The following is a 25,695-nucleotide window of genomic DNA, read 5'->3' on the forward strand; positions in this document are numbered from 1 at the left end:
GGACACATAAAGAGCCATGCAATCTAAATGCCAATGGGATTGCACACTTATATGAACACTCCATTAATAACCTTAACTAGTGCTCCCTAACTGGTAGTGGGAGTAGGCATGATTCATGTGAAAAGTAGATCTATACAAATGATGTCTACACTTTTTCAATGCGTAAATAATATCATACAACTCTTTTCCACTTATATTGGGTTGGTTAGTTTTTATTTCTCAAAAGCTACAAGAGGTGAGGTCATCTCATGTTTCAGTTGCTTGGAACTTGCATTAAACTCCTCAGTCCTCACAATGGGCTGATATTGATTGTACTTTTTTTTTCCACCCCCCCGGTAGGGGTAATGCTATCTTAGCATGATTCTAAATTAAGGTTTGGAAGAGATTCACAAATCCAACAAGAATTTAACCTTGGTAAGCATTCTCAAAATAGGTTACTTACATATTGGGCTGAAACTGGTTATATTTCCTTTTTCCACCCCTGTAGACAAGTCCGGGAGGGGTAATGCTATCTTAGCATGATTCTAAATAAAGGTTTGGAAGGAATTCACAAATCCTTCAGACTCTTATAGTCTACACACAAGCACATAGATGTGTCTTTCTTTTTAAGCAAAAGCACTGGTGCACCCCCAAGTGACTTACAAGTTCGATCCTATGGTCAATGTTTCTCTTAAGAGGGAGATCATAGGGAAGTTCCTTGGGAAACATGTCAAAATACTCCCACATAATCTCTCGAATTAGTTGAGTCTCGGGCAAATCATTACTCCAAGTGCTCCAACTAATTGAGCCAGCCACCCCAGTGACTTGAGTATAAGTTTTAGCCAGCTGATTGTCATCATAATGATACCAAGCAATAGGTAGTCCATCCGCATAGTGCTCACACAACATTGAAGAATATATGTGGGCCAGCCTCAACCATAGTGAAGTATTATATTAGAGAAATTTGCACCAGAAAGCTTAACTCCATTGTTGTTTTTCAGGACATAAGACCATTTTCATCATTATGGCATGAGAGAATGGCTTCATACGTGTGTTTATCAGAAAGTTGCAACAAATCATTCTGTGAAAGCAATTTGGGTTTCAATGTGTGTGTATGTGCGTGCGTGTGCGCGCACACACACACGTAGAAAATACAATGGTGGATTTATTTTTATTATTTACTGTTGTGATAGTTCAATTACTAATCGTAGATGTATTCTACAACATTGGTCTAGGACATTTATTTTATTGACACTAGGTCAAATAAATCAAGATTTGAACTTTTACGTGGGAAGAACATGTTATCACATACTCGCAACATACCATATGCACTCAAGTCTTCGTATAGCTAATTTGTCATTTAGGATTTTAAAACCATCTCGTGCTGAAGAATCTTCATCAAACCTGAGGTCCAATCTAAATCAAAGGTGAGGTCCAATTTGAGTCAAGGGTCATACCAAGATTGAAGGATCCGAAGGGCACTTGATAGGCTCAATTTGAGTCATGCAGTAATGACCACTATGAAAAACTATAGCCGAGCCTAAGAGATATGTGAATGCCAAGGATAATCCCAAGTCGCAGGAAGAGTATGATAGTATTATACAAAATAAAACTTGTGAGTTAGTAGGTTTACCACTAGGAAAGACTTCCATCGGTAACAAATGGGTCTACTGGATTAAAATGAAGAGTGATGGAAGTGTGAAAAAGTATAAAGCTAGGCTGGTTGCAAAGGGTTATGCCCAAAAAGAAGGCATTGACTATGATGAGACCTTTGTGCCTATTAGATTGATAGCAACCCTTGCCACTCATTATGGTTGGCCTCTTTATGAGGTGGACCTTGGAAATGCTTTTTTGAGTGGCGATTTAAAAGAGGAAGTCTATATAGACAGCCATGTGGATTTGACTAAAAGGCAAGGAGACAAAGGTTTGCAACCTATAGCATACAAAGCATGATGACAAAGGCAATATAGTTCTCAGTCTTATATGTTGAAGCATTGTCATAAGTGGTTATAATGACTTATGAAAGAGGCCGAACGGGACCTAAACAATGCCTTTGTTATGAAAGAACTTGGCTATATGCATTAATGTTTGGGAATTGAGAGACCAAGATAAAATGTTCATATCCCAAACCAAATATGCCAATGGCATGCTCAAATAGTTTAGAATGGAGGATTGTAAGATGACCAATACATGAATGAATCTAGGTGAGAAATTGTCAAAAGATCAACATGGTCCTTGAGTAGATGGCACCTTATATAGGCAACTTGTTGGTAGCATGATATATTTGACCACCACCAGATGAACATAGCAGTGCAATATCCAATATAGGGCTGATCCGAAAGAGAGCCATTGAAAAACATGATTTAGTACAAAAGAAGCAATGATCTAAAACTCTCAGGGTTTACTAATAGTGATTGGGCAGGATGCTTAAAATGACAGAAGGTCTACGTCTAGATATTGCTTGTGTTAGAAATGACCCAATAGAGGGTACGCACAGCAGAAGACTGATAGTAATGCTGAGGAGCTCACACAGTGTGGTGTGGGGTGTGGAATCACAAACTTCTTAACTTATGTGCATAGATGTGCAAGCCAGTAAATAGACAATGCTCAAAGACAAATATAGAAGCAACGCTTTATATTTCCGTCCGTCCACAAAGTAGGACAGGATACAATACCAAAAGGTTATCCTACTAGATGTCAAGCATTTCTAGATCTCTGAGCCCGCGTGCTCCACCTCGAGCATATGTAGACTCTTTGTCTAGTGTGTTCTTCTCCACCTTACTGCCTGTGAATCAGCCTAGGTGGGCAACCCCTGCCAAGCTTTGTCTGCAGCACACAGGTCCCCTTGGTCCTCCCGAATGTAGGCCCCAAGATAGCTGCTCCACTGCTCCAAACTGCTTGTGAATGGCTGCTCCAAAAGATGATGATCTCAGCAACCTTCTGCCCTACAAGACAGTCTAGGTTCAGCCTCTTCCTGGAGCTAAGTCTGCAGCAACACCTCTCTCCTTCACTTCCTGCGTAGAGGCCCAAGGCCGGTGGATATGCTGCTCCTTTCTGCTCCTCCCAAAGCTGCTTGGCTGGATAATGAAATGAGGCCTGAGGCCTCTCCTTTTATAGGCCCCCAAGGGGCCTTCATAAAACCGTCCAGCCAGCCTCATCCTGGCCGACCAGACTGGCTGACCAGTCTGCTTGCTGGCCAACTTGGTTGGCTGCTCCAACCAGCCCTATATAAGGGCCCTAGCCAGGCCCTTTTGGGCTGCTGCTAGGCTCCCCTTTGCTGCTGCTGTCCTGCCATCAACAGGCCCTTGTGCAGGCCCCAAACCTGCCTCGCACGTGTGCACCTTTGATGGTGAGTACCCTGCCCTGTGCCGCCTTCATATGGCCACTCCTTGCCTCTGTCTGGAGCTCCAAATCGCCACTGATCTGCTCCTGGACCTGCTTCTGCCAGTTGCCTTATCCATGGTGCTGATCCATACTCCCAGATGGCTCCAGGTACTTCTCTAGATGTGCTGCCCACATGACAGCCATGATGCTGTCCATGTGGCAGTCCCTTTCTCTCTTTTCCTGTGAGGTACTGCCCATGTGGCAGCCCCCTCTCCATGTTATTTCCTCTGGGCATGCTGCCCCCATGGCATCCAAACAGATGCCCATGTGGCAACTCTTGCCCTAGGTGTCCCTCCCCCATGCTCTCCTCATATGGGGGCTTACAAATGGGGAGGTGACCATTCCAACAGCTTCAACATTGGATATAGCTTGACATTATGGAGCAGTAGGAAGCAAGTACTATTACTTTACCTCCACAGAAGCCAAATATAGGGCATCCACTTATGCTGCATGTGAGGCTATCCGGTTGAGGAGGATCTTAAATGATATTGGATTTGTTTAAAAAGATCCGACTCTGTTATTGGCCTACAATCAAAGCCTTGTTACATTTGCCAAGGATCCTGTATTTCATGCTCGGACAAAGCACATTGAGGTGGCAACATCGCTTTATACATGAAAAGATATTGAGCAATGAAGATGAGGTGGCTGATATCCTAACCAAACTCTTCCTTGAATTAAGCAAGAGAAGTTTTCCAACTTGTTGTGAAGTTTAATTCATTGTTCATCAATGGGAAGTGTTGGAAAAGGTCACTATGGACTTAGCTCACTAAATCTCCCTTGGGTAAATTTGGATTAGGATTAATAAAAGGTTAAAAAGAGTGGTAGGTAGACCTCAGGTCCTACGATGGGATATTCATGATGTTACGTCATGGACAAGGGTTAGAGATTCTTAAGGGCAACGTGATGTTGAAAGCCCCCACATACATCCATCATGGATGAAGGGGATGGTTGACACATGGTACCATTCTATTGGCATGTCTTGTGTGGCCTCGCCACGTGTGTCGCAAACATTCACTCACTATTTCATTCTAGGGCAGCCAATCAGGTCCAAGTATTGCATCTAATGTTTGTGTTTGGTGCATTCTGATTGGAGACACTATGTCAGTGCCCCACATTGGATGGGGCTAAAGCTTTGGCTTTTGTGAGAAGCTATAGGAAGCTTTTCCTTCCTCACCTCCTTGGTTGGTTTGCTTTATTTGGGCCTCATTGAGCATTTGCAGTTTAGTTGCTGCATTTTCCATTGTATGCTTTTCATTTTGGCTAGGGTTGGCATTTTGAGTTTGCAGCAGTTCATGTGTGTGTGTATCTGATCCTACATGTGTGTGGAGGGCACTGCAGTCTAGCAGGCCTCTCGGTTTTTTTTTTCTTTCAGATGCAGTCCACGTGGCTGTACACTACTGGCTGATGATGTGGCAGCAGCATATGGGCTGGTGTATGACATGGCAGCCTGTGGATGATGTGCAAGGCAATCAGGAGCTTACATGGCAGGTTGGCCAGCATCTATTCAGATTTTCCTTGTTCATCTTCATCCTCTCTTTCGGTCGCTTTGTCCCTGTCGTCCCTCCCTTCTTCTCTCCTTCTACTCCTGGCTGCGTTGAGCTCCATGGCTCAGCAGCCAGGAGGTTAGCACTAATCTTGGAGGAGCCGTCATTTGTTTTGCAGCTTGTCTGCACTGCCCCAGCCACCATAGCTCGAATCTCAGAAGCTCAGCTCGTTTTCCATTTCATCTTCACTGCCCTAGCCGCCGCCATAGCTCGAAGCTTAGAAGCTCGGCTCTTTTTTCATTTCAAATACACTGCCCTGCCCTAGCCACTGCCATAGCTTGAAGCTAAGAAGTTTAGCCAGCCATAGCTTGAAGCTCAGAAGCTATTGCAGTCACTGCCATTCTGCTGCCATGGCTTGAAGTTCAAAAATTCACACTTTGTTGCACCTCAGCCACTGCAGCAGAACCCATCCCCAACCCACAGGAAGGTCGCGTTTTGCAGCTTGACTCTTTGCAGCAGAACCCATCCCCAACCCACAGGAAGGTCGCATTTAGCATGAACTACGTAAGCTCATGATTGAGCAGTAATTCTATATACATAAATAAAAGATAGCCTAGCTAGAGGTACTCAAGACTCCAAGGGCACGCCAATCCTGAGGGAAGAGGCTTGCACAATTAGCGCTTCTAGCTCCCTGATACAACTTCAAAAGATGTGCAGAAAAACAATGTAAAATCTGCTACAGATTCCTCGAAATTGAGTATAGCTGTTGGGAGGGAGTAGCAGTGCATAAGGAGGAGCTGCACCAACAAGAGGAGGCAGGATTGTGTAGGGAGGAGTGCTGCTGTAGGACTTTGTGGAGAAGAAGGTTGCAAGAGGAGCAAAAGGACTGCACATATAAGGAGCTGTATAAGCAGAACTGTATGAAGGGGAAGCTGTATAAGCAGGACTGCGTGTAGAAGAAGCTGCATCAGCAGGAGGAGGTGCATCGAAAGAGGGGCTGCTGCAGGAGGAGCTGCATCACAGGAGGGGCTTCTGCAGGAAGAAAAAGCTGCAGGAGGAGCTGCATCAGCAGGAGGGGCTGCTGCAGGAGAGGCTGCTGCAAGAAGAGAGGCTACTGCAGGAGGGGCTACTGCATGAAGAGCTGCTGCAGGAGGGGCTACTGCATGAAGAGTTGCTGCAGGAGGAGGCTGCTATTGAAAGCTTCTGTGTGGAGGAGGACTGCACCAGCAAGAGGGAGGGAGAGTGCTGGGTCTTCTTCTATAGATGCAGGCTGTGCGGTGCGGGAGTTTTCCCCAAACAGGCATGGATGGGATGGAAAGGCTCAGATAGAATGAGACCCTTTCCTCCCCTTTAGAAGGTGATGGCGGCTTGCCCTAGTTTGTGGTGGCCTGCATTGAGACTGAGTCCATGCTGTGACAATTGGTGCCATGGGTCATGGGTGGCCCTACCACATGTCCTATGCCATCTCAGGGGCTGTCACGTGTTCTATGCCACCTCAGCAAGCCGTGTCAAGTTTCCATGTGTCACGGCTGCCACGTCAGCATGCCATGTGTCATTGCTATAATCATGGACTAAGGTTGTCTCAACCACTCGTAGTTGCCTAACTATTAAATTCAGTTGGGTGGTCAACAGTAGTCCGATGTTTTCATCCTTAGGCTTTTGGCAGTCAGCTTTATTCGAAGGGATAATCTAGGACTAATTGAGCTCGGTTGGCCTTCTCAAAGGAATAATCTAGGACTAATTGAGTTTGATTGACCTTCTCACATAACCTATTTGGCTTATTTAGTCCATCGTCTTGTGTTGCACCTCTTTGACTCTTTTATGTTCACAGGTCCACCCCCAAGGATACTGCAAACATTCTCCCTAATAGTTGCTGGGTTGGTATGCATTCTATGCATTCGATAGGTTTGTGCTTGACTCATACAGAGATATTTCTTGACTTGTGGGACAACAATGCCGAGGGGTCCATCCGAAAACCAGCAGCTGAAAACACATATGGCAAAGCTTCAGAAGCGCCTTTCTACCTTGGAGAATCAAATCAACAAGTAACTCATCTCTGATTCAATCAGAGAAGCGGTACATCAATGCGTCAGCCCCCTCCCCCCATGCTCCCCTCCTGATTGTCATCTCTAAGTGCCACACTCTGATCCCTCATGAGGTTGAACAAGTCGAATTTGCAATCGAAGAGGACGAAGAAAGAGAAGCTAATGCATTGAAATTCAGGGTAGGGGGATTGCCTAAGGATTGGTATCAAGCGGAAGCAACATTCGATGCATGTGTGCATGGTGAATTCTCCCACAAAAGGGGTGATGTAGCCATAGAAGGTGCAATTTATAACTTTATACGTTATTGAACGTGGGCTGTTTTCCGTCCCATCCGAGGGGTCCATCGGAAAACCAGCAGCTCAAAACACATATGGCTTCAGAAGCGCCTTTATACCTTGGAGAATCAAATCAACAAGCAACTCATCTCTGATTCAATCAGAGAAGCGGTATATCAATGCTTCAGCCCCCTCCCCCCATGCTCCCCTCCTGATTGTCATCTCTAAGTGCCACAGTCTGATCCCTCATGAGGTTGGAACCAAGCTAGAGAAACAAATCGATTTCGCCATCAAAGAGGACGAAGAAAGAGAAGCTAACGCATTGAAATTCAGGGTAGGGGGATTGCCTAAGGATTGGTATCAAGCGGAAGCAACATTCAATGCATGTGTGCATGGTGATTTCTCCCACAAAAGGGGCGATGTAGTCATAGAAGGTGCAATTTATAACTTTATACATTATTGAACGTGGGCTGTTTCCCGTCCCATTTCATTTAATATTGGATCCCTACTACTAGGCTTAGAGGCTTTGTTCCAAATTATATTGGATCCTTACTAGGATTAAAGGCATTGTTCCATTCACTTCTTGAATTATGAGCCCATATTAAGCCTCTTGGCATCCTTGTTGGTGGCATTTTCTAGGCTATGGAGCCATAGGCAGCAGCTCTTAATGTAACTGGCATGGGTATTCTAGGCATCCTTACCCCTGCTCATTCTCATAGTCCATCCTTCAGCTAATTGTTGGATTGCTCCTGTTCTAGTTGTTGGTGTAAATATTTGGTGGCAATGGCCCCAAGGACAACATAGACATTTGGAGAGTTGTGGAACAATGAACAACAAATCTGTTTCAAGAAAGAGACATTGTCTCTCGTCTTAGGCAGTGGGTTCCTTGAAAAGAATAAGAGAAGATAAAGTCGAGCATCTCAAGCATGAGTTATTTTCTTGAAATACAGAGTATCTTGTGGGTTGGCTGAGTTGATTTTTTAAAATTGCTTAGCTATAGCATTTTTCAGTCTTTCACTCAACCTGAACTAATATATGCCGGACTAATCAGAGTTTCTTTAAGAAATGAATAATTTAAAAGCTCCATCTCATGATGTGTAAGGCGGGATTAAAATTTTGATGTCAATGCTAAACTTTTGTTCAATTAGGAGCATGGTGCTCAGGTGATCACTACCACACCGACAGTCCCATATATATTTGAGTATGCTGATGGAAGGTACATTCTGAACTCAGTTTTATAAGTTACGGAGGCTTCTTACTCTGAAATCTCCTTTTAAGCTCTAGGTCTTGGTGCATGAATTGTCCATTGATGTTAGAATCCAGAAGTATAATTCAAATCATGCAGCAAAACAGTTTTGATTCATCTCTCTGATTTACTTACTGTTTCCTTCAGTAAAATCAATGTGCAGAATCCGGCAGCATTACCTTCATCTCCTGGGCAAAAGATAGTCTCTTCTTGGGAACCGACAGTCACAGCTACTATTGTCACTCCCAGTGAGTAAGCCCTCCACATCTGTCTTCCCAGAGCTTTTGGAACATTAATATATGTGCCATCTTTCAACTTTTCATTATCTTTCATCTTCCCGAGGTTTCTACTTTTCAATAGCAGATAGAGCAACGGATTGATATTCGGTTAATTTCATTGCAGATATGTTGGTGGATTAATCACTCTTTGCTCAGAGAGGAGGGGTGAGCAGCTGGAGTACAATTTTATCGACAGGTGAAGATTCTTTACACAATAAGTCTTCTGAGTCACAAATTTTGTGTATGTATTTTGGACATGGTATGTATTTTTTATGTAATTGTTGTTTATTACCTTTTTATCTGAAGGTGGACTAATGTGGTATAATGTTTTACAGTCAACGCGCTTTGCTGAAATACAGACTTCCTCTTCGTGAGATAGTGGTGGATTTCTATAATGAGTTGAAAAGCATTACCTCAGGATATGCCTCTTTTGACTATGAAGATGCAGGGTAAGGCTTTCTTACTGTTCTTATTGGCAATGATTGGTTTCTTATTGGGCATCAAGATCATTTTCTCAGGTCCTAATTAGTTTTTCATCGCGGATTAAGATCATTTTATTATAAGAAGCTTGAATATCACTGCCTAGCACGATTGAGTAGGATTAAAATTCTCATCATGGAACGAATGAGGCTAGTTCATGTCAGATCAGGATGTGATATGAGGAAGCATTCATGGAGACATAAAATTTTCTCCGGAGCATGTAGATCTCATGTTAGATGGAAAATCAATGATGTAGCCTACTTCCCCACTCTATTTAGTGTGTGATAACTTTGCTTTCTAGGATCTGTATTGATAGTGATGCCGATGCCCTACTCTCTAATTGGCAATGGCCAACTAATACTTTTTTTAAGGCTTCTTTGAGATGAAATTAAGTTGGTCTCCTGATAGTACAAGCTGTAAGCTATGGAGAAATTTAGGCTACGAGTTTCGATATATAAGAACCACGTAAAGAGGTAACATCAAATTGAGCAAGAAAATTACACGGTTTTGAATCTTTTTTCTTGAGTGCGTATAGGTTATGGAATCTCAACTTGCATGCACAAAGGTCCCAATCATCATGCAGTGCATAAGGAAGCGTGGAGTTGGTATATTGGTCTTCTTGAGAAACATGCCCTCCAGCCACATTGAATTATGAGCTTGTCTGGTGCAATAAGTGTGCTCTTAGTGCCCTTTCATATGCAGTCATGTTGTGATACATGCCTGTTAAAATCTTGATTTTAAGCTCAAAATGGTCTTCAACATTATATGCTGTTAGAGCGTATGCTCTAATCATCTTGGCCTCAATATGTGTCCATATGATGGAACTGATGAAACAAGTCAAATGAAGGCCCTCCTAAAGGGCTATCCAGTCATCAATTGAAAACTATATGATTACAACTAAAATTTGTGAAAAAAGGCACATGTGACATATGAAAGCTTGACTATCCTAGATGCACTAGGTCATTATCCTTCATAGCTGGCATAAAGAAGTGGCAACATGATAGTTGGCTCTCTTCGTGCAATAGAATGGTTTTATCTTATTTGAGTATGCATGATTGGGTCTAGAAACATTTTCTTCATGTAATCTTCATGCTTGTATCTGAGTGCACCAAAGAACTCCTAGCAATATAGCGAAATTTGTCATGAAGTTTGGATACGTAGATTAGACTTTCCTTCCATTGTATTATCTTAGATCTTGTAGTTAGTGCAGGTTAGGCAATATCCGATTCCTCTATCTTCATGATGATAATATGAGCTGGGGTGGTCTAATCGTCCGTGCATGAAGGCCAGCAAAAATAAGGTGAGATTTTGTAATTTTAGCTGAGTGAATCCCAAGAAATGTTGAAAATTTCTTGAACAAATCCAGCTTAGGAACAAGAACCTAAAGGTGTCTCTGATAAACTTTGCCTGGAGCAGCATACATGGGACAAAGGGATTAGCTATGTTTATCTCCTGTCTGCTCAGAAGGGACGAAGGAATTGAGGGTCACCTTGAATGGCTCCTTACAGGATAAAGGGATATTCAACATTTTTGACGTACATTAGCCTCCTTGTAAGTTTTTCCTGATAAACATTGCCTAGAATGCACCTGAACCATATCCACACCATCAAAGCGTGTTATGAAATCTGTAGTTGATCCTTGATGCACTACTCCTTAACTTAGGCATCATGGTGTGTTGTTTAGGGACTGGGTTCAACCCCTTGACCTAGGCATCATGGTGCGCTGTTTAGATACTGGCTGTAAAAAAGGAGGAGAATTACTTTTGTTTTCCAGCATTGCTGGCTGACTCAATTCATCCCTATCTACTTGATTTGCCATTTTCTGCAATAATTTGGAGCTTAATTTGGATAGGAGTCACATTGTGTGGAAATGCAGGGACAGCCCTTGGTATCTCTCTTTCCAAACAATGACCTTTGTCTATGTGCAGGTACCAGAAAGCAGACCTTGTTAAGCTTGACATAATGTTGAATGGCCAATCTGTTGATGCCCTTGCATCAATCGTGCATAGCTCAAAGGCACAGTATGTGGGTCGTAAAATTGTCGACAAATTGAAAAAACATATAGAGAGGTTGGGTCCATTGCTTACTCTATTTCACATGCTTGTGAAGTAGGAAACATGTTTTGAAACCTAAGATGACCTGTTCCTTGTTATGATACAGGCATATGTTTGACGTTGCTATACAGGCATCTGTTGGTTCCCGTGTCATTGCTAGAGAAACGTAAGTTCTGACATCCAATCATGACATCTTATGCTCCTTACAAAATTTATAAATAAATATTTATAGTAAATACTAAGTGTCATTTACCATTGTTGAACAAAAGAGCAGGCTTCCTGCCATGAGAAAGAATGTGCTTGCAAAGTGCTATGGAGGAGATGTAAGTCGAAAAAGAAAGCTCCTAGAGAAGCAAAAGGAGGGAAAGAAAAGGATGAAGAGGGTGGGATCAGTTGACTTACCACAAGAAGCCTTTCATCAATTATTGCAAACTAAATAAGATGGAGTGGATGACTGAAGCATGTGGCTTGTAGGAGAATTAGAATGTACACTCCATATATGCTAGGGAGATTATATCTTCACATTTATTTATCTCACATATCCAATGCACAGACTGGTTAAGGGCTGGAGATGTATAAAGATTTTAGCATTTTGTAACTAAACTGTCCTAATGAGAGCATACAACGATTCTTTTACAACTTGTCTACTCATTTCCAAAGCAAGCGAGGTGGTTATCCTATTCGAATATCTTGAAGAAAACAGATTTCCAAACTGCTTAATATAGCTGTGCTGGGAATAATAGCTTCCTTTACTGCACCTGAGATGAAATGAGAGATGTGCTTGGGGATGAGCATAGTAGAGAACAGATCTGCAATTTATTTACATGGCATGTTCTTTTCAGGAGTTTGTGCTTGGGGATGAGCATAGTCGAGGAGAACAGATCTGTGATTTTATTTACATGGCATCTTCTTTTCAGGAGTTGTCCTGGGGATGATTGGTTCTTCTCATTGTGCATGAAATCAAATGAAAGCTGCACATGGGAAATGTGAATTTAATCTTGTCAGCTAACTTCACATTTGATGGCTGTTATATGACAGTTTCAGAATCTAACCATGGGAGCGTGTTATTTCTGATTTAGCTTACGTTGTGGATTTGGTCCAATGTGGTATCTTCTCAATGTAGCTGTCCTTGATTAGATCCCATAAGGCTATTCATTTAGTCAGTTATACTTCTGTGTGGCCCTCCTTTCTATTTGTTGTATTAAGAAAAGGTTTGATAATGAAAAGAGATAATATATCCAGCTTTGCCTGTTGCATAGAGAACAAAAGGTGATGCTTGTTGATGCATTTCATAGAAACACGAGTTCTGAATTTTGTTTGGGAGCAAAGAACCATTCATTACAGAACAGCAGCAGAGCCACTCAACAAATACTGATAGTATAGGATAACAGGAATCAGTCTATGACAGCAACAGTCAGGCTGAAAATGCTGCATTAGAATAGCTGATTCAGTAAACAGCCATTCTGGGATAGATCAGTACCTAGCAACAACTCTCTGGATTACGCTCATGGACAACTCAGCATATTGGAAGAGCTGGTATCAGTATTTTCTGAATGTCAGAATGTCTGAGGTACATTTCAGGGATTACGGAAGATGGAGACTTTTGAATGCAATGACTATTCCGATGGTAAGCGTTGACACTGCAAGGTACACTAGAGTGGTTGCAATGTCAGTCTTGAGGGGTAATTTTGGAATGTTAAAATGGGCAGCAGGGTGCTTTCTTGAAGGTATGTGCTGAAGCATAGACCAACCATCCCCCAAACAAAAAGGCATACAAAGAGGACTAATTAGCAACTAAGGCCCTTGTAGATTGGACATGTGCACGTCCCAAGAGGTGCTTTTACTGAGTTTCATCAACAATAGTCTAAATCCGGGCAACACGTGGGAGAAAGGACATGTTGACACCAAGCAGTGCAAATCTTTTTCCTTTTCAATAGGTCTTGGTCTCATTGCATAAGAGACTTGAGGCGCTTCTATTACTTGGGAAGCATGGGGGGTGGCGGGGGAAATTCGACTACCTCTCTCTCTTTGAAGCAGACTTTGAGACAAGAGAGCAATTTCACAGGAAGAATACCCAACATTGATTGGGATCATGAAGACATTCTTTATCAAGCCAGAGGTAGCACATGTGCAGCTTTGTTGCAGGGGCAAAGAAGTAAAATCAAAGATCCTGAGATAGACTAACAAATTGAGAAGTACAAAGAACTGGATAGAAGAAGAACTCACTCCCAACCAGCTCAAGCAGAAATCCATTGACTTCTGACTCCAAACCAGCTCAAGCAGAAATCCATGGAATGAACTTAAGGGAAGTTGGGGAAAATCGGCTGTCTATAGAGATGGCAAAGCACTTATCAGAGACTGCAAGCCTAAATCCAAATCTGAGTGGCGGAGACTCGAGAGGCTATAGGTGACTATTGGGTCCAGAATGATTAGAAGTAAGCCATTGGTTCCCTCACCAGATCATACAAGGAGAGTTAACTATGACACCACTGCAAATTGATGCCATCTTCCATACAGTGACATATCTACATAGGGTATGGGCCTTGCCTAGCTGGAGAGTCATCTAGGCCATTAACTGAGAGTGGGGTCAGCACAGCCTGTTATGTACGCATCTCCAAATGGTTTTGCACTCAAGGTATTGAGATGGATCATCTTCCCCCCTTTCAATACAGTCTGATATATAGCGCCCAATCCCTCTAGATCCCACGAGATGAGATTGACGGTATCATATGGTTCGACCTACTCCAGCTATTTACATCACGGACTTAGGGGGGGGGACCAGGAGTTCCCAGACCAAGATCTAGTTCTACCACGACCACTCTCTGAGAGTATCAAAGGATGGATTGATCACTAGGCCCCAATATCTGGAGGACAGACTGGTCCATGCATTGAGGATTGCCATAGGATTGATGCTGGACTCGTCTCATTAGCTGAGGATTGAGGCAGGGAGGGACATCTAGAGAGCAACAGCTTTGCAGACTATGCACACTAGCAGTGGTGGAGATAGAGAAGCGCTTCTTGATCATTTGCCTTGCCTACTACGAGATCCAAGGATGATATCATTGCTGCTTCTTTGAAGAGGGGCACAGGTTCGGGCCACTCTTCCGTTTGATCCATTTCTATGACCAGGTGTGCATTGGCCTTTTTCTGGTAGAGATGCGGTGACACTGAGAGACTCTGCTACATCAAATCAAAGAGCAGGAGGTGACAGTATCACAGGATTCCGACCACGAGCATAGAGACACGTCACGAGCTTCTATGCCTTCATGTCAGTCCCAAGGCACATTGGGGTAGAGGAGGAGATAGTCGACATGAGGACAGCATGGATCAGCGGGAAGAGACGATGCAAGGCGGTGGAGCCTGCGACATAAAGGATGACCAGAGCATGCACGATAGAGGTCCAGTCCAGCGCTGCTCTACTCAGAGGAGATCGATCGACCTGAGTTGTCACCCTTGATATGGCTCATCAGATACAGAGATCATGGAGACCACGCCTCCGCCACAGCGAGAGATAGCTCGACAATTGCAAATACGTGACATTTTGGCATCTCATCGGAGAGCTACACCGACCCCTAGATATGTCTTTGGAGCATTTGTACTACTTGCTAGAGTCTTTTGAGAGTTTTTGAGACTTAGAGATTATTAGCTCAGCTTCGCACTCAGCAAGGGCCTTAGCGAGTCCTTTGCTTCAACCCATATTGGCTCGTACAAGCTATTATGCTGATTGTACTTGGTCTCATAGGCCCACGAGGCCTCTTGAAGATGTTAATACAACTCTCTCTCTCTCTCTCTCTCTCTCTCTCTCTCTCTCCCAATTGTCAGCACTTCCCATTGATACTAGTGTGTGCCAAAATCATTTGCATTGTCTGTTTGGTTAGATTATTTGTCCTTTGTTCTAGGATTACTCCAAGTCTAATAATACCATAAAGGCTTCAAACCTATGCTTCTACGATAGGGAAACTATTTCGTTAACGTGAGCTTGATTCCTACTTGGAAATTGAGACACCAAGATTGTCATTGATATTATGTGAATTTGTTAGCCTTTAGCCTAGTAATTTCCCATATGGGTATTTTGTAAGTCAACTATTTTGTGAGAGTTGAGCCTCTGATACTTAATCTCATCATCTATGAAGTAAATTGGATTATGATTATGGAAGAGTTGCACGTGGACGATCTCTGATACTTAATCTCGTCATCTATGAAGTAAATTGGATTATGATTCAATGGAAGAGCTGCACGTAGACGATCTCTTTGACTTCTCTTCATGTGTCCTTCATCCTTACCTAGCTGCTTATGACACCACTTCATTTGCTCTTTGGTAGAGCAAAAGATTACCTCTTGAGCGGATTTAGTGTGATTTTTAGGTTTCTCTCTTATCATGCTTTAGAAATCTACAAATTGACATGAGGAACAACTTGAGCAGATTTAGTGTGTGATATTTTCTTATTATGCCTTAGAAATCCCCAATTAGCATGAGAAACGACTTCCATGTAGTCGAAGATGAAGATTGGCTTTCTCTTTTGCTAATGGAGTGGTTTTGCAATATCATCTTTAAGATTATCCTCTTGTGCAAGGGTTTGGGTTTCGGGGGTGGGACTACTCAAGAGATACTAGTAGGACTTTGCACTGCCTAGTTCTTTGACAAAGGATGCATTGTCTCAAATCAAGTGCTATTTATGATGTCCAAATGTCAAAGCTTCAACCTAAACGCCTTTTCTAAGATTTTGTAGGTTGTGTTAGCAAGTTCTTGAGATTGATGAAAGCCTCATTTATGTAAAATGTAAGATTTTAGGCAAAATTAATTTGCTGGTCTCCCATGCCAAGGGGCCTTAAATAGTGATCCTTTGCAATTTCTTTCACAGAGTGCAATTTGTCAATAATTTAGTTTTACCTCTTTAATGATTATGTTATGTAGATGCATCCCCCAAGTTTCCTTTGCAACAGTAGATTGAATATGTGTTATCTTTGAAATCTCGTATTAGTTTAGATAAGGGGTGGGTGCACAGACATCGCCTTGTATTGCTATTTTACCAATGGTGCACCTCCCTCCTTAATGTGGAATTGTGAATTATACAATGGCTTCTAGTACAACACTTTAATTTTTTGTTGCATCCTTTTTTTAAATGAGAACATTCATTACATTTCAACAAAAAGAAATTACAAATGTAATAAAGTAGGTGCCTCTCCCTTGGAAAACGCCTTAAAGAGGGCTCATCTTCATAGGACAAGAGGCACTCCCTTAAATTCGACAAGGATAGGAAGGGCTTGCTCAATATAGAGGGGAATCACAAAGAATCCAACGAACACTAGACTTGACTTAATTATTTTAAAAAGAGGAATTTATAATGCTTGATTGTATGGAGACAAGGAAACTTTGAATAAAGATGATACCTCACCTTAAAGCTATATCAAGGGAAGGATTGGAGAAATCCTTATTGCTTATTGTGGTTCCAAAGTAAAAAGGGAGAGTCAAGATCTAGAAGTGTTGCCAAATTAACACAAATAAAATCTATAGTGAAGCGAGGAGTAGTGAAAGGGAAGCTTTAATATGGTAGAGGCCAAATAAAGTCCTCAATATCGTCAAAAGTTAAAACTCTCAAACTGAATCTCAACCAAAAAAACCAAATTGTATCTTAAAAACCATCAAAGTAAAGAACCCACAAAAGTGGAATATGTAAGAGGAAAAGGCCTTGGGACGACTAGGCATGTTCAAAATACTTGTGATGCTTTGCAATCCATAGCATTAAGACAAGTAGTAAATAAGAGTACTTCCCAATCACTTTTGTAATTTACTCACATTTTTGTGGTAGATGCTTGTCCAATTTGTGTTGAGAAGATCTATCCATGAGAATGAGATGCTTCCCTGTTAGAAGTTGCTAAAGGAAATGGTTGGCTTAAGCTCAACTTCCTTAGTTTATAATCCTTCCTCTCAAAAGAAACTATTTGGTCAAACATATTCCAACCTTTGTGGATATAAAGTGGTTTTGAAAATAGTTTGATCCAAGTAGCAATGGGATAATTGGATGTAGTAGATTAAAATTAGTAATAAGATAATGGTAGCAATATGCCATGTACGGTTGATAAGAATCAATAAGAAAAATAGCCAACAAAGTGACTTTACAAGGTTGGCATGTAATGTGTCGTGCCACTATCCTATATCCAAAGAGATCTTTGTTGAATCACCGCTGTGGTGAACCAACCATTGTCAAAGGTATTGAGGTGGTGTCGAATGTATGAATGCAAAAATCGATGATAGATTTGATGGGATTGATTAGGGACGAGTCAATTTTTTTGGGAAAGGGCTCACCTAACTTTGTGGAGTTCAATCTCCTCTAAAGATGTGCTAGTCTATAACTAAACTACATGTTGAATGAGAAATGCAGCAAAAGATTTTCTTTTCTTTGTTTCTTTTATGTGATGGTTTGGTCGGTGAAGAGGATTCAATGAATTAATATGTGGTTCCAATGATGACAACTTTGCCAAGCGAATCATTGGCATGATGAACTACCCACCATCGTAGGTATTGAGGTTGTGTCAAATGAACGAATGTGAAAATTGATGATAGATCTTATGCGATTGACTCTACTAGAAACTAATTAGGTTTTTCAAGCAAGGGCTCAATTGGATTTGTAGCATTTTATCTCCTCTAAAGATGTTCTGGTCTTTACCTTTATGTATTCCTTTTATATGTTGGCTCAGTGGTGAATAGGATTCAATGAATCAAGAGGTGGTTCTAATGATGATGCTAAATAAAATTGGACATTGATAGGTCAAAACTTATATGTGAGGTGTGTAATGTGTAGAGCATGAGATGCTATGCATTTTTCCTTTTCATAGCACCTCCAAGCTCTTTATGCATCAAAAGTTATGGCACTTTGAAGATTTGTCAAACTTTGATAAAAAAGAGTGTTGATGTGGCATGCATAGGTGATGTGGTGTGTGTATGCATGTACTGTCGTAAAATTGTGCTTGGTGTAGCACTTTATGCTTAGATGTTACGGGATGAGGTGGTCGTGTGCCACGTGCCTATTGAAGTGGTAGTTGATGAGATGGTTGTGGAGGTGGCATTGTTGGATGATGTGGTAGATCTAGATGGGGTGACCTATTAGATGATATGGCAGATCCAAATGATGTGGCCTATTGGATGATGTGGTGGTGCGGCACTCAAATGCCATATGCGATATGCTAGATGGCTATCTATATGTGGAGAGAGGTTGCATTGGCTAGCTTCCATCCTCGACTGGTTCCTTGTACGTTGTCTCTGTAGTTGATCTTACCCTCAGGATCCCTACACAAAACAAGTCTTGGTTCGGATGTTAAAGTAAAACTAAACGATCATCGCTACTCTCGTTGTTGTTGCTTGTCTTTTGGGGCGATTTGAAGATGGAGGTGGTGAATGTAATTATCAAATGGTCCAATACCACCAAGTACATTGCAACATCGCTTAAGAGTCCATGTGTATGGGATCTTTGTTGGCATCGGAACTGCAGCAATTGTCAATTTCTACAGCCACACATGCTAAATGATTTGGGTCCAGCACAAGATGAGTAGACGATGAGAGAGCAGTGAACGACGAGTGATGTTGGGATTGCAGTGCCTTCTTTCTCAATGCCACACAAAGCGACCTATCTACTCTAAACATGTTGCACTTACCGCTTGCTTACTTTTGAAAGATGATTTGTTATGCGTCAAGGAAGGCATACAGAGATTATAGAGGCTGGGCTCCGCAATCAATGTCGTAGGGTGTAGTTCTTTATTCACAAATTCAATGGAGTTCATCTTAGAGCTTAATTAAACAAGATAACTCAATACTCTCAAACTCAGAGGTGTTGTCATGGGCACAGGGCCTTTAAGTTTACAAATATAATGCCCACCCAAAATGGCATTAAAATTTTAAGCAACCCATTTATTGGATTAATTTAGTGAGAAAGCAAGCCAAAATGGGTGCCCATCCATGGGTAGCCAACTTATGGGGAGATTTTGGGCAAGACATGGCAGCCAAGTAGGACACAAGGAGAAGAGTGTGGTGCGTGCCCTTAGCGCCCACCATTGGTGGCGGAGCCTTAGTGTGTAAAGACCCATAGGACACAAGTTTTAGAGAAGAATGACAGCAGCATTTGCAATGTTGTTGTCATTCTTCTTAGAATTTAATATGCAAGCTAGCGGCTAAGGTTAAAGAAGAATGTAGAATAAAAGAGATGTCACATTGTTGTTATAAAAAATTGTAGCTTTGAATCCTTCTTCCAAACCCTCAATCTACCTAAAGAAATCTCACAAATATCTCAAGAGGAGCAACACTCAAAATGAACTCACAAGACACTTTAATGTTTAAAAGAACCATATCTCCCTTAGGTTAGAGTTAGGAATTGTCCCATGTAGCCTATCTCAATGGTGTAGTTTATTCTATTCGTAATAGGACAACGATGTGATGGTGAATGTGAATAACTTAACATTGGTTTATTGGATAGTTCAGATGATACATGTTCTATTACAAGAGATAAAATACTTTAGATGTAAGATACTCTTAATGTCAAGGGGACATACTCCTCAACTTTATTCCTCTCATTTTTTTAAATCCATGGAGGCTAATTAACATATGTTTGTCCATGGGTTCATGTATGTTATACATAGGTTAATCTTTTTAGCCTATGTCTAAGAGGGCTGCACATGATATTTGAAATTCAAGAGGGCCTTTCCCTTAAGGTTTAAGAAAATATTCGAACCCATAATCTTGAATTTCCCACAGATGAACTCTACCACTAAGCTATAGAGTAGTATAGCATCTCTAAACATAACCATAATATTACAAATGGTTGCTCCTCCCCCTCCCCCTTTCTCATGTCCCTTCATCTTTAAAGCCCCCTTCATAAGTAGTCCCTCCCCTCTAATGTGGTTCCCTCTTTAATGCCCCTTACCCTCCATTATTCTTTAATTGAAACTCCCCGCCCCCCCCCTTTAAACCTTAGTTTAGTCATGGCTTTGCCCTCTTCCTTTTCACCCAAACTAATTTATAGGAATTCCCATTTTTTCAATATGCTGGGGACATACTAGACATTTATTAATGTCTAATGATAAATTTTCTAACTCAATGAATGATACCTACAAAATGATGGCCCCTCTATACCATGGTACAAAAGCAAATGCCCATATAATGCATCATTCCAAACAAATGTGAAGAGATATTAAGGGTTATCACAAGCCTTCTAAAAAATACAAGGGAAATATAGAGGCCAAGCCTCCTCGCGTGCTGAGTTTAACAATAAGAATTAAAGGATAGCTACCTCAATGTATCTCATCCTACACCTTGGACAATATGTAAATTTTATCAAGAGAAGCAATTTGTTTGTTGAGGATTCAAACAGTGTTCTTCAACAAAATGGGAAATTTCATCAACGCTTTGAAGTTAAGCTATAGAACAACCATAATGCCATTCCTCCTCAAAGATTTTAGATACTTTTGTGAGGATACGGACACCATTGTACTCATAGTCTAAAATGGACATTCCAAACATCTCTTTTTGCTAATTAGTATCCGATACTAAAAATGAAGCTTTAAATACTTGTTCCCGTACTAGCTCCATCCTCATACACATATGAGTCATACATGTGGGAGTTTTTATTTGATGGAAAGCATGAAAACATAAAAGGTGACTTACTTGTTTTCTTCACTAAGGCCATCTAGCAATGTATTTGGCAACCATACATTCAATAGCTACTCTCAAAACAATTATTACATATACGCCTTCAATAGTAGTTTGTGCCTTTAACATTATTTGACAAACATACATTCAGCTATACGTATAAGCCTTCAATAGTAGTCTGTGCCTTTAACATTAGTGATGTACAAATTATAAGTCATTTAACATTACCATTTTGGCAATTAAAGAGTCGGCACATGAGTGACTTCTAATGACTTTTACAAACTTGCCTCTCTTGCTCTCACAATTTTATTTCAACAAAGGGCAACAATCTTATACCTTCAATATTCAATATCAGAAGACCTATAATGAATACATTTGAAAATTTCACAATCCATTTAATTTTCAATGAACACATTTGAAATTCTTTGAATATGCAAGACTCAAAGGGGTGGAGGCAAGTCTATTAATTTGAGAGGAGGGAGGGGGGGAATCGCAAGAATGAGTAGTTATGTCAAGTTTTGCCAAAGCTTTTATTGGACTTAATCTTATGGCAGACAAAGAGAGAAAACCATGATATTTTAGTCTTTTCACACACACATAAACACATGCACGAATGCGTGCATACGTGCGTGCATGTGTGTGTGTGTGTCTGGTATCAACTACATTATTGGGTCAATTCACAATGTACAAGTAAACCGACACCAACCATATATCATTGCCCTTCACCCTAAAAAAGTAAGAATAATCCATTACTATACCATCCCTTCTAACAAATTGTTCAAGTGGGAGTCCATTTACATACATTTGTATCGAATAATTGTAAGAGTACAACAATACTCATGACTAGTCTCCAATTATTGGTAGTTGGAGATACTCTCCTATATAGTCCTCCTTGAAGTTGCTAACGCCGTATGTTCATGCCTTAGATTTATCAATGCAAACCGATAGAGAGGTATGTGGACTCACTTGGCACCATTAGAACCAAATGAAAGTTAGAACAATTCATGCAAGCTGTGGCAGCCATGCTTCAATGCCGGCACACAGTTGTTATCCATGTCACTCTATCTAGACTAGCATGATCAAATCTTGGCATTTTAATATTTGAAAATAATCAAAGGTTGGCATTTAGACAATTTAATAAAATGCTTATAAAAATGTGCATTGCCACGGGATTATATAGAGACTAATCAAAGGTCCCATTGTCCTTTGATGAATTCTCAACCAGTCATGATATTGCATCATGTTAGGCCTGCAAACAAGAACCCAAAAAAATGATGCATAGGAACTTGTATATAGATCAAAGGGTAAAATATGTCTTGACTCTAAAATTTATTCATATCCAAGACAATCCCTAACTATGTATGTCAATCACTATCCATGTCAAGCCCCAGAAGGGTATAATGGTACCTTAGGGTATTATATGCCCTAAGGAACCATAAATAAGATTCTTATAAGCACACACATCATCAACTGTTTCCAAGACAGTAATGTAAAATCTTCTTACAAAACATTATGATACAAATTTCAAGTTAACTTAATATAATAGACATGAAACATCCCTGAGATGTATTCCTGATAAGCATGGAACTTCCTTGGTAATCACCTCCAAAGGGAACTTGATATAATCCAGGCATGAAACATCCCTAATAAGCATCTGTGATAAGCATGGAACATCCCTAATAAGCATCTCTCATAAGCATGGAACTCTTCTGTAGAAGAATTCGAAGGTATCATATTGTACTAGAGCATTATAAAACTTGAGATCTCCATAAATTTCCATAGAGTGAGAAAACCAAGGACTCCATAATGTGAATATAGAATGAAAAAACAAAGAAATCCATACTGTCAAGCCATTAATCCAACCATCCAAGTGTTAAATGTCCATGGACATTTTCCCTTTTCCAAACAAGGTCATGAATTTCAATGCCAATCCCTGCAATCCAAATAACCGAGACCGTTATACCCTCTGAGTGTAATCATGCCCAAAGGCTTAGAGAATGGCATGAAGCAAATAGGTAAGATGCATGAGCAGTTAAAGGTCAAAGGAGACCAAAACTACATTTCATTACAAAGGAAATTTCCTCATACTCCAAAGAAATCACAAGATGTTAGAGTGTGGGATGCAGATAGATGACTAGCAGAATCGCGCTTCACCCACGACCGCAAAAAAGTGGCCTCTCTTGAAAGGATCCACTACATAGGAGAAGTATAGTAGAGCGCAAAGCCTGCAGCTGAGAAAGCTCAAAGCAGTCGAGAAGCTGGAGTCCTTCCACACTAGGCACTTGGGTTCTTGACCCAGGGCATCTTCTGATGGAGCTACCATGCGGAGTCTTCTTTAAGTGCTCTGCTGTTTCAGCAATCTACGAAAAGCTCTTATTTAAACGAACTCGAATGGCAGCAGTCGAGCTTGCACTCCACTTTTTTCTAGACTACCAAAATAGTATTTGGCCTAGATACTCCATGCGTGCAGCATCTCGACAGTAGCCTGGTTAGCATTATCATTGTGTAACTGAGTGAAAGGTGAAGGCCAATCCACAAGGATGAGCTGACGTAACGTTACTAGTTGCAAAGGCTCGCTCCATTGCTTGCACATACATCAGGTAAACTCTCAAGACACCAAGTCTCGACCTTCTAACGTGGCGACATATGCGAAGTAGGAGCAGGAGGTCAAGTATGCGAAGTAGGAGCAGGAGGTCAAGTATGCTTTGGGTGGCATGAAGCTTCTCCATAATAAAATGTTCCCACGGGAAACCAGTAGTCCTTCTAGGTCACGACCGTTTCCAGGGTCGAAAAATCTCCGTGCCAGCTATAGCGAAGATAGCATATCAAGCAATACTCTGTTTCAACGCAATACTGGCGTGAAATTCTCATCGTGATAAAATACCGCTAGAGCACCAGAAGCATATACCCAAGAAGACAGAGTAAACTGTATCAATGTAGAACGCTTCCAATTTCCAGTATGAGGAAGAAAACACCGTCTATTGTCGCATTTGCCTGCAATGTATCAAGCTATGGGCGTGGCCGCTAGCGTGCAAGCTTTAGTAGAATCGATGCGCAGACGAAGAAAAAGGCTAGTCCAAATGGTACGCGCTCATCTACCCGCGAGCTTGACAGAGCTATTTTCTTGCTGCATACCTTGACATGAATACGAACAAGAGGCAAGGTGACTACTGTTATCACGCCATCTGATCTAGGGCAGGGAGATAAAAGTCACCCGAAGCGGAAGCACGAAAACAACAGTTGAAAAAGCAAGCCAATGCAATAAGATTCATGAAAGTCCTCACGTGAGCTCGAAGGTAAGGTCACGATGTTACGAAGGTTTTTCCTCTACCGAATCTAGTGAAGAGCTTCACTTACTCGTGGAGATCGAAGCATGCGCAGTGATAAGTAGCCATAGATGTTACTCCTGATTTCCAGAGTCATGTCTTTTGTTGCTCCTAACGTTCCAACTACAATTGCAATTGCCGCCAGGCAGGGGTGGTAGAATGGCGCGCTCTTGCTTGGCTGTCTTGGACTCTCTTCAATTGGGCCATCATCACCTCTCAACAAATCACAAAACTTGGGGTTTTAAAATTTGGAGTTTTTTCCCAAGACTTTGTCCATTTTATGGCTAAAATATAACTAAATTGCCTAAAATTTTGTAGATTTTACAAAATTGAGAAAATATTGGATGAAAATGAAAATGCTGAGGTTCATTGTATATAGTTTGCAGGTTTTCTGTGAACACTTCAAATGGGGGAACACTCTATAGTTTGCAGGTTCATTGTATATAGTTTGTAGGTTTTCTGTGAACACAAATGGGGGAACACTCTATAGTAATGAGGTTCATTGTATATAGTTTGCAAGTTTTCTTTGAACACTTCAAATGAGGTTCATTGTATATAGTTTGCAGGTTTTCTGTGAACACTTCATTACTATGGTATCCCCCTCCAATTCTCATGAGTGTAATGGAGGTATTAATGTTGTCCTCCTTCTATACTTCAAAAGTAGTGTTCTTAGATTCATATATAAACTAGTATTCAAATCCAATTCTATCCTAATTCTATTTTAAATTCACAAGCCTCCGATGGGCATTTTCCATAACCTTGTCTAAGTGCTTGCATCTCGTTAAAATCTAGTAATTACTCAATAATATCATCCTTATTGTTCATGAATTATAAATGTTCCTGCCAGATGAAAGAGTCCTCCCTCCATCAATATTATATCCATTAAACATGCAAGACCAGATGGAAGGGTCCTCCCTCCACACAGTCCAGTTCTAGCTATAGGTATTACCAATGCCATCCAATACAATATTATCCTTTCCACTCAATTTATATGTGCTCGAGATATGTTGGTCCTTCAAATATGTGTAAAAAGTACAACAATACTCATGACTAGTCTCCAATTAGGCAAAACCCCAGGAAAGATGGCTTACCAATTAAATTCTATCAGGTTTTTTGGGATACGGTAGGTCCCTATACTTTTTAAAACTTTGGAAGGAGTCCTTGGGTAGAGGTTTTTTTGACCCAAGAATAAACACTGGTATGATTAAACTACTCCTAAAAGGAGTCCTAAAAGAATGGCCCAAGGACAGGCTGAAGAATTGGCGACCCTTAACAATGTTGAACACTAGCTATAAGATCTTTGCAAACTTGGCTCTAGATATCAGACTTAAGGATACGATGCAACCATGGATGAAGAACAGAGAGGCTTCTTAAGGGGAGACACAATTTGGAGACAATCCTCATGCTCTTGGAGGGACTAGAGTATGCAGATGAAACTCAACAAGATATGTGCTTCCTAAAAGTTGATTTCGACAAAGCTTATGATAGAATGGATTGGCAATTCA

General features: G+C 41.1%; 1 protein-coding gene across 3 annotated transcripts in view; it reads left to right on the forward strand.

Moving 5' to 3' along the window:
* Nucleotides 1–12,093, forward strand: part of LOC147893421 (Small GTP-binding protein) — a 61,305-nt gene extending 49,212 nt beyond the window's left edge. Inside the window, exons 5-11 of one of the 3 annotated variants that reach the window (XM_087386505.1) lie at nt 8,316–8,383; nt 8,561–8,665; nt 8,816–8,887; nt 9,051–9,140; nt 11,099–11,239; nt 11,331–11,390; nt 11,499–12,092. In XM_087386505.1, the coding sequence (XP_087242631.1) occupies nt 8,316–8,383; nt 8,561–8,665; nt 8,816–8,887; nt 9,051–9,140; nt 11,099–11,239; nt 11,331–11,390; nt 11,499–11,664 (702 nt within the window). In that variant the 3' untranslated portion in view covers nt 11,665–12,092. Of the gene's footprint in view, nt 1–8,315; nt 8,384–8,560; nt 8,666–8,815; nt 8,888–9,026; nt 9,141–11,098; nt 11,240–11,330; nt 11,391–11,498 lie in introns of all 3 variants that reach the window. The other 2 variants (XM_087386504.1, XM_087386506.1) reach the window with 2 other exon arrangements.
* The last annotated feature ends 13,602 nt before the right edge of the window (nt 12,094–25,695 follow it).

The sequence above is a fragment of the Dipteris shenzhenensis genome, chromosome 15 (genome assembly GCF_047967505.1).
Source record: "Dipteris shenzhenensis isolate YYH24624 ecotype China chromosome 15, Dip_SZ_1.0, whole genome shotgun sequence".
Lineage (NCBI taxonomy): Eukaryota > Viridiplantae > Streptophyta > Polypodiopsida > Gleicheniales > Dipteridaceae > Dipteris > Dipteris shenzhenensis.